This window comes from Equus quagga, chromosome 5 (genome assembly GCF_021613505.1).
Source record: "Equus quagga isolate Etosha38 chromosome 5, UCLA_HA_Equagga_1.0, whole genome shotgun sequence".
NCBI lineage: Eukaryota > Metazoa > Chordata > Mammalia > Perissodactyla > Equidae > Equus > Equus quagga.
Window position 1 is genome coordinate 79,742,104 of NC_060271.1, and position 9,250 is coordinate 79,751,353.

A 9,250-nucleotide genomic window follows, 5' to 3' on the forward strand; every position below is an offset into this window, starting at 1 on the left:
TCCAAAATTAAAATATAATTATTTTCAAATTTGGGGAAAATAATGAAAATAAAGAAAGCAATACCCCCAAGTCCCATCTCTCCAGAGATAATTACTTTTTTTAACTTTTTATTAAAATTATGATAGTTTACAATCTTGTGAAATTTCAGTCATACATTATTGTTAGTCATGTTGAAGGTGCACCACTTCACCCTTTGTGCCCTCTCCCCACGCCCGTTTCCCCTGGTAACCACCAATCAATTCTCTTTGTCTCTATGTTTAACTTCCACCCATGAGTGGAGTCATACAGAGTTCGTCTTTCTCTGTCTGGCTTATTTCACTTAACATAATACCTTCAAGGTCCATCCATGTTGTTGTGAATGGGACGGTTTTGTCTTTTTTATGGCTGAGTAGTATTCCATTGTATATATATACCATATGTTCTTTATCCAATCATCAGTTGATGGGCATTTAGGTTGCTTCCACATCTAGGCTATTGCAAATAATGCTGCAATGAACATAGGGGTGCATGGGACTTTTGGAATTGCTGATTTCAAGTTCTTTGGATAGATACCCAGTAGTGGGATGGCTGGGTCATAAGGTATTTCTATTTTTAATTTTTTGAGAAATCACCATACTGTTTTCCATAGCAGCTGTACCAGTTTGCATTCCCACCAACAGTGTATGAGGGTTCCTTTTTCTCCACAACCTCTCCAACATTTGTTACGTTTTGTTTTGGTTATCAGAGATAACTACTTTTAACATTTTGATGTACACACAGTGCAATCATATCACACATATTGAACTTGCGCACTCATATGCTAACTTATGTTCACACGCAGAACAAAACTGCCAGGCTTTACTCCTTAGAAATCATAAATCTATAACCTACATTAAGATTATAAAGGCTCAAATCAAATAGAAAGGAGTAAACCCTGTGGATAGGCAGGGACACTTGAAAACTCTCCATTCATCTCTAGAGATTGGATGTTTATTTCAAAGACAAGATGGTTTTAATGCCTAGATATGTGAGTACAGCCTTTCCTTTCTTCCTTCTTTCAGTCAAGCTCAAGGGTTTTTAAACTTTACTATGCGGAAGAATTTCTCTCAAAGTGGCAAGCCTGAATATTAGATCAAGTATAATCTTTACTACACTTCAGAATCTTTTTATACTTCTTTTAACCTAAATGGGATAATATTCACGCTTTTTAAGAATTTATTCTTTTTTACTCTGATATTATATTATGACCATCTTGTCATTTGCCAAATTTCTTCTATAACATGATTTGTAACGGCTGCAAAAGTTTACACTACATTCGTATATATGTAATATGAATTATTATATTATACATATAGTTGATGATTTAAATTATTTTACCATTTCCCTATTTAGGGACATTTTGTTTTTTCAAAGTTCCATCATGATAAACAACATTGCAACAAAACATCCCATTAACTAACCCTGTGTACATATCCATTATTATTTCCCTTGAATAAATTCCTAGAAGTGGAATTGCTAGGTCAAAATCTATCTAAAAACTCAAGAATTTTAATAACAATGTGCCATATGCCCTCTAAAAACCTAATTAATTCTTAGTGGGAAAGTAAACATAAGGTACTTAGGGAAAATGACTCAGAGGATGCTTTACTGATTTGACCTGCGAGTCTTCAGGTACCCCAGTGAAGTGCCAAATCTCAAGCTGCAAAATTTTGCACATGTAACGTGTCACAAAGTCAAAAGAGAGCGTGATGAACCTTGATATCAAAACCACAGCTCTTACATGAATGTTGCAGGGAAGCTGTAAAGGCTTCAGAGACAGGGCAAAAAGAACTCTCTTAGCAATAACATGTCACTGAGAGATGACAGACTCAAGTTCTCAAAGCCTTTCAACTTAAAGCCATTAAAAAGAAAATCACAGTATTTAACGTTAGCAGTTATTCGAAATTATTAAAGCATTTTATCATCACTTCCCTTTCTTGAAGGAGAAAATACTGTAACAGTCTCTGCTGGTGCTGACTGCATTTCAATGGAGAAAAATAAAAATTTTAATACAACCTATAAGCCCCCATTCCCTGAAATTGCATATTCAACACTATTAACACTAACTCAAAGTTGGAATCTGGGTATGTACTTGTGGGCGAAAGCAGGCCTAAGTAAATTGGGAAAAAGTAATCTTCCAAAATTGATGACTCAAAACATTATACGTGTTTCTTTATTTTTCTGTATTTTGCAAAACTTACTTAATGAAAGATAGTATATTACTATAAAATAAGAAAGCTCAAAACTTATTATGTAGGAAACAAAAGTGTCAGTGTTGCATTCAAATGATTACCCTGACATGAAAAACTATTTTTGGATGAGATACAGCATACTATAATTCTAGAAATCATAATGAACACAAGGTGACTTCTTTTAAAAAGAGCAATCTCCAACAAATTCTTTAAACCATTCTATTCTCTTAGATTGGTACTAAATAAGTTTTCTTTCTCACCACAAAACACCCCTAGAGACAAAAGGTAAAGAGTTACTATATTTTATAGCTCCCTCCCCTCCCCTCCTGAAAATACACTTACAGTCCAAATAAGAAGTCACTAAGAATCCTGACAACTAGGGACAGCAAAAGACTGCCCAAGTCCTTAAAGCACATGCAGAAAAAGATTTACAGAAAAGATTAAGCTTGCTTTTTGATTTTACAGAAGAATTCACAGCAGCATTCACAATTTTAAAGGGTGCATTTAAAGTACTTAGACTTTTCCTAATTACTGAACAAAATAGAGTAGCATTTCTATTTTCCAACCCCCTAATAAGAACAATAATTACAGTATTCTACAATCTCCAATATGCCCTCATTTTAAAAAATCCATAATGTTCTGATCTTTGGAAGAGGGCAGACTAAATTCCAGCACTTTTTCCTCCAGCCAGCAATCCTTTTTCCTAATCCTTACAGGATTAGAAATAGACACTCCTTTTCAACTCAGACTAACCCACGAGGGCTTGGGAAAGGGCAAAGCTGGCTGAAACAATGTCACCAGAACTTGGACCTAGAAACGACCGCCGAGAAGCATGACATAACACTAGACATTCCGTTCTGAGAAATGTCTATCATTCTCTCCACTCCTGGCTCCCATCAACTCGCACAAACGCCACAAAGATTGGGAGAGGGCAGGAGAGTATTGGTATCGAGTTGTCAGGGAAATTCACTTAATTACGCTGCTGAGTGTCCGTTCAGCCTGCTCCAGTGGGAGGATCCGAAGCAGACTCAGGCCACAAGCGTGAAAAGAACTGATGCTGTTACGAAGTGCCCCCCAGGCTGGAACGTGAGCAGCGTCCTAACAGGTATGCAGCTTGGCTTTCTGGAGATTCTTGGAACATATAAATCGCTGCAATAAACAGCCCGGGCAGGCGGGCATCTTACTGCCCGCCGTGGGTGGCGCGACAGCCTCTCCAGCGCTGGGGACTGCCCCGAGTCCGCAGGCGAGCCGGACTCCGGGGTGTGGCCGACTTTCCCTCTACTGTCAAGTGGGATGGGGGCGGGGCCGCACGCGCTATTTACACCATTCCAAAATCTGGAACCTGGGCACGCAGTTCTGGGTGAAAGCAAGTCTAAGCAAACGGTCGGGAATCCCTCAAAACTGATGGCTCAAAAAAAATACTGATGACTCAAAGCACTATGTATGGCTTGTTTCTTTTATCTTTCTGGACTTTGAGAAATTCCTTTAATGAAAGAAATCTATTACTCTAAAATAAGAACGCTCAAAACTATATAGGAAACAAAAGTGTCAGTGTTGCATTCAAATGACTACCCTTCACATCAAAAACTATTTTTGGATGAAACACAGCATATTATGCAATTCTACAGTGTAATTTTCTTTTTTAACGAGCAATCTTCAAAAAGAGCTAGAGTTCGTCCTAGCTATTTCATCGACAAAGAAGCGAACACGAAGCTATCTGGCGACCCCTGATCACCCCATTCCCAACCCAGTACCCCTGCAGTGTAAACGATCGTTTACTTAATCGTGCTCTCCCAAGACCCGCCGCACAGTGCCGCGTCCACCCAGCCCGTCCAGTGTCGAAGAGCTGCTGCAACCGCGAAGCCGAGCGACAAGTGCCCGTGAGGGGTTCCACGGCTATCCGGTGCCCAGCTGGGCACCTCCGCACACACGACTTGATTAGCGCTAAAGACCAACCGACTGGTGAGTGCCAGTCACGGGGGGTAGGGGTTACGATCTGGACCAGACCCCATGGCGCGAGGATGCAGCGGCGCGGACCCTGCCGGCCCGCCCGCCCCTGCCTGTCCACCCACTGCCAGCTGCCCCTGACCGCCGGCGAGCGCGGGGAGCCCAGGAGGCGCTCACCGCTTCAGCGGGTCCGTAGCCCGCGGCGCCGCGGCAGTTGAGGAAACGGAGCTCGGCGCCGCGGCCCCGGCTGCCGCCCGGGTTGCAGCCGCAGCAGGAACGCGGTCGCGGGGCATCGCCGGCGGCGCGCGCGCAGCACCCGCGCAGCTCCACGCGCTCAGCGCACGCAGCCCCTTCGGCCCCGGGGCTCAGGGCTCGGCGCGGCGGGGCCCGCCCACTGCCAAGGACGGCCAATGGGCGCGGAGCGCGGGAAGCCGGGGGCGGGGCGAGAGCGGGCCAGGCCGCCCAGCGACGCCTCAGTGGTCCAGGTTCGGAGTTAGCAGCCTTGGAAACGTATGGTTCAGGCGAGTGAGGAGGTGGGGAGGGGAAGCACATTCTGCACGTCTAAGGCTTTCGGGACACGCTTCTATTTTTCCGGGATCTCTTCCTTTTCCTATTTAGGTAAGTATGTCTTCGTCTGCTGTTTACAGAACACCTATTTAGGGCCGGCCACAGTGCTTGGGGACACACCGGGATGGGAAGCAGAGCCTACTTTGGAAGAGCTCCCAGTCAGTCGGGTGGAGGAGCAGGTAAGGAAACGGGTAACTAGGGAGCCCCCGTAAGGTGCCTCCCAATATCAAAAGTCCTGCGTGGCGATGGCGGGTGGGAGATGGGGGCAATTTCGGCCAGAAGAGAAGGAAAAGGCTTATTACTCTGCAATTCCAGCGGCCGGGATTCACAGTGGAGCACAGTCCGCACGTCATTTTCTTTTTCTTTTTTTTTCTTAAAGGCAACTGGGTAATGCGTGTAACATAGCTAAATTTTCAATAGCGTCAAAAATACATGGTATGCAATGAAAAAGTTTCCATCATCTCCTGCCCTCAGTTTTCTTTCCTTTTAGGCTACCACTGTTAACTGATTTCTCGCATATCCTTTCAGAGATATTCTGTGCATTAAAATATGTGTGTGTGTGTAAATATATATATACAGATGTATATACTCCTTCCCCAATCTCCCCCCCCCCCACACACACACATACGGTACTCTACACATTTTTGCCACATTGCTTTTCTTCACTTACCACTATATCTTGGACAACTTTCATTCTTTCTGTGTGTGTGTGAGGAAGATTAGCCCTGAGCTAATTTCTGTGCCAATCTTCTTCTATTTTGTATGTGGGACACCTCCACAACATGGCTTGATGAACGGTGTTTAGGTCCCCACCCAGGATCCAGACGTGGGAACCCTGGGCTACCAAAGGGGAGCACCATGAACTTAACAACTAAGCCACCAGGCTGGCCCCAACTTTCATTCTTTTTGATGATTGCATAGCATTCCATCACATTGTTGTTTCGAGTTTTTTCTATTCCTTTGCTTTTCGATTTTTTTCTATTCTTTTACAAACAATGCTGCAGTTAGTATTCTTATTTACAGCCACTTGGCATGTGCTAAACACAGGCTAAATACCTAGGTATTGAATGCTGAATCGTAAGGTAGGGACTTTAAAAAATTCTGATAAATGTTGTCAAATTCCTCTCCATACAGTTCATTCAGTTTATGCTGCTACAGCAATTTAAGAGGGTGCCTGTTTCACCACATCTGTCTATACAGTATGTTATAAAACTTAATTTTTTTAAATTTCCTGTGTTTGAACTGTCTGTTCATATCCTTTGCCCATTTTTGTATTCAATGGTCTTTTTCTCCTTAATTATTTATATACTTATAAATATATATTTATATATGTATCTATATATGTGAAATTAGGCCATTGTGAATGAATTGCTCATTTTTTACCTACCTTGTCTTTTAGCTTTGTTTACTGTTTTTTGCAATGAATTGCTTTTAATTTTCACATTAATTGATTTTTATTTAAGTTTCTAGGTTTTTTTTTAATCTTAGAAAGGTTGTCACTACTCCCAAAATTTAGAAAAATTCTCTCATGTTTGCTTCTAGTATGTTTGCTATCTATATGATTAATCCATAATGCAGATAATCTACAATAAAAATAATATATGTTATAACAGAGAAATAAATCAGGGCAAAGGATATGAATAAACAGTTCTCCAAAGAAGACATACAAGTAGCCAATAAGCACATGAAAAGATGTCCAGTGTCAGTAGCCATCTAGGAAATGAAAATCAAGACTACAATGAGATACCACGTCACACTCACTGGAATGGCTATAAGCAAAAAGTGTTGATGTCAGTCGGTTCAGGCTGCTATAACAAAAATACCATAACCTGTGTGGCTTAAACAACAAATATTTGTTTCTCACAGTTCTGGAGGCTGGCAAGTCCAAGATCAAGGTGCTGGGCAGTTTCAGCGTCTGGTGAGAACCTCCCTCCTGGTTCATAGATGGCTGTCTTTTTGCCACATGGCAGAAGGGGCGAAGGAGCTCTCTGGGGTCTCTTTTAAAGGGCACTAATCCCATTCATCAGGGCTCTGCCCTTATGACCTCATCACCTTCCAAAGATCCCACTTTCAAATATCATTACACTGGGGCCGGCCCCATGGCCTAGTGGTTAGGTTCGCATGCTGTGCTTCGGCGGCCCGGGGTTTCACTGGTCCAGATCCTGGATGCAGACGTGGCACCACTCGTCAGGCCATGCTGAGGCAGCATCCCACGTGCCACAACTAGAAGGGCCCACAACTGAAAATACATAACTATGTACCAGGGGGCTTTGGGGAGAAGAAATAAAAACTTTTCAAAAAATCTTTTAAAAAAATGTCATTATGCTGGGGATTAGGTTTCAAATATGAATTTTGGGGAGACATAAACATTTAGTCTTCAGCAGTTGGCAAGTATTATGGACTGTATTGTGTCCCCCAAAATTCATATGGTGAAGCCTTAATCCCCAGTATTATATTTAGAGATAGGGCCTTCGGAGAGGTAATTAAGGTAAAATGAGGTCATAAGGATGAGGCCCTAATCCAATATGACTGGTGTCCTTATAAAAAGAGGAAGAGACACTACGGATATGCACACACCACAAAAAGCCGTTTGAGGACACAGTGAGAATGTGACCAACTGCAAGCCAAGGAAAGAAACCTCAGGAAAAACCAAACCTGCTGATATTTTGATCTGGGACTTACAACCTCAAGAACTTTGAGAAAATAAATTTCTGTTGTTTAAGCCACCTAGTCTGTGGTATTTTGTTTTGGCAGCCCTAGCAAACAGCAAGAATGTAGAGAAATTGGAACCCTCATCCACTGCTGGTGGGAATGTAAAATGGTACAGCCACTTTGGGAAACAGTCTGGTAGTTCCTTAAACAGTTAAACATAGAATTGCCATATGACCCAGCAATTGCAATCTTACATATATACCCCAAAACGTGTCCAGACGAAAATTCGTACATGTATGTTTTTAACAACGTTATTCGTAGCGGACAAAAAGTGGAGACAACCCACATGCCCATCAAGTGATGAATGGATAAAGGAATGTGATATATCCATATAAGGGAATATTACTTGGCAATAAAAAGAAGTGAAGGACTGATACATGTTACAACATGGGTGAACCTTGAAAACCTTATGCTAAATGAAAGAAGCCAGTCACTAAGGATCACTTATTGTATGATTCCATTGATATGAAATGTCCAGGATAGGCAAATCTATAGAAACAGAAAGATTAGTGGTTGCCTAAGGCTGGAGTTGGGATGGAGGGGTTGGGGAGTAATGGCTAGGGGTACAGGATTTCCTGTTGGGGCAATGAAATGTTCTAAAATGTATTGTGATGATGGTTGCACAGCTCTGTGAATATACTAAAATTCATTGAATTGTACACTCTCAATGGATGAATTGGATGGTATATGAGTTATATCTCAATAAAAATGTTAAAACAAAATCAATACCCAGACTTCCCTGAAAAAGAGATCAAAGTATATGACCAAATAATTCATACATGAAGAAACTCAGAGGAATATATCTTGGGGAAAAGATTAGCCTTGCTGCAAGCATAGTTGAAAATTACGAAGGAGAATATTGGCAGAGCTAAGAAAAATGGCTAAGCTCTTAAGTTGATAAAGTTATTTATTAGGACAACTGCTTTTGAAAGTACTGAGGCAAAACACAAAATATGGAATTATTCATATTTGACCCATAATCCACATTTGGGAATATATTCCCTCAAAATAATCCAAATGAGAAAAATCAATTTTAACTAAATGTTTATAGCAGCACTATTCATAGTGCAAAAGAAAATAAAATTGGAAACAAATACCTGATACTTGGGAGAGTTTATTAAAGTAGCAAACATGGGAAAGTACATTCAAAATAATGAGAAAAGTAGAATACAAATTAGTTTCTAAATGCTGATGATTGTGTGTATATAAATGTACATTGTTGAGTATAAAGAGGACAAAATTTAGCAGTAAATTCATGTACCAGGATTCCTCTTAGGAAAAGAAACCTGTTTGGGAAAATACCCTGATAAGCTTTTTGAGGTCTAAGGTGAGACTCTGAAAACGTGGGTCTGAGCAGAAGCCCTAGCAACACAAGAAAAGCTGCCCTGCGTGAAAACATGGGAGGAATTTATCTTTGCTCCTGAGAGAGAGGGAGAGGGAGCGGTGAGAAGAGATGGGCCAAGCAAGAAAGGGTGGGAGAGAGGAGTCAAGAGGAGGAAAACAAGTCTGCGTTGCTGTATAGAGTGAAGGGCTGGTGGGAAATGTCTGTTGAGAGAGTGGGAAAATGGAATAATATGTAAATTTAAATTGTTTTCCCACATCTTAAAGTCTCACTAAAGCTTGGTGTGAATGGGGTTTTATAGAAACCAAGGGAGAGGCTGAAGTTGAGGCAGTTGGAACATGAAAAGCCAGCACTCATGGAAGCAGGGGCTCAGGGGCAGAGAGGACAGAAGAAAGTAAGCCCCTCAGAAATTATGGGTAAGCTTGAGGAGGGCTCTCAACACCGGAACTGAACGTTTGGGATGATCTTATT

The 9,250-nt window shown here is 41.5% G+C and overlaps 1 protein-coding gene and 1 long non-coding RNA gene across 3 annotated transcripts in view; one reads left to right on the plus strand and one right to left on the minus strand.

Annotated features, from left to right (window-relative positions):
- ZNF638 (zinc finger protein 638) overlaps positions 1-4,473 on the minus strand; it is a 137,750-nt gene extending 133,277 nt beyond the window's left edge. The window contains exon 1 of the mRNA XM_046660563.1: positions 4,336-4,473. Within this exon, the coding sequence (XP_046516519.1) occupies positions 4,336-4,451 (116 nt within the window). The 5' untranslated portion in view covers positions 4,452-4,473. The remainder of the gene's footprint in view (positions 1-4,335) is intronic.
- Positions 3,161-6,931, plus strand: LOC124239144 (uncharacterized). 2 transcript variants are annotated; one of them, XR_006888557.1, is made up of 4 exons: positions 3,161-3,316; positions 4,010-4,173; positions 4,806-4,904; positions 6,592-6,931. It is a non-coding gene; the product is annotated as an uncharacterized LOC124239144 (long non-coding RNA). The 2 variants fall into 2 exon arrangements; XR_006888556.1 differs by having other exon boundaries at positions 3,161-4,173.
- The last annotated feature ends 2,319 nt before the right edge of the window (positions 6,932-9,250 follow it).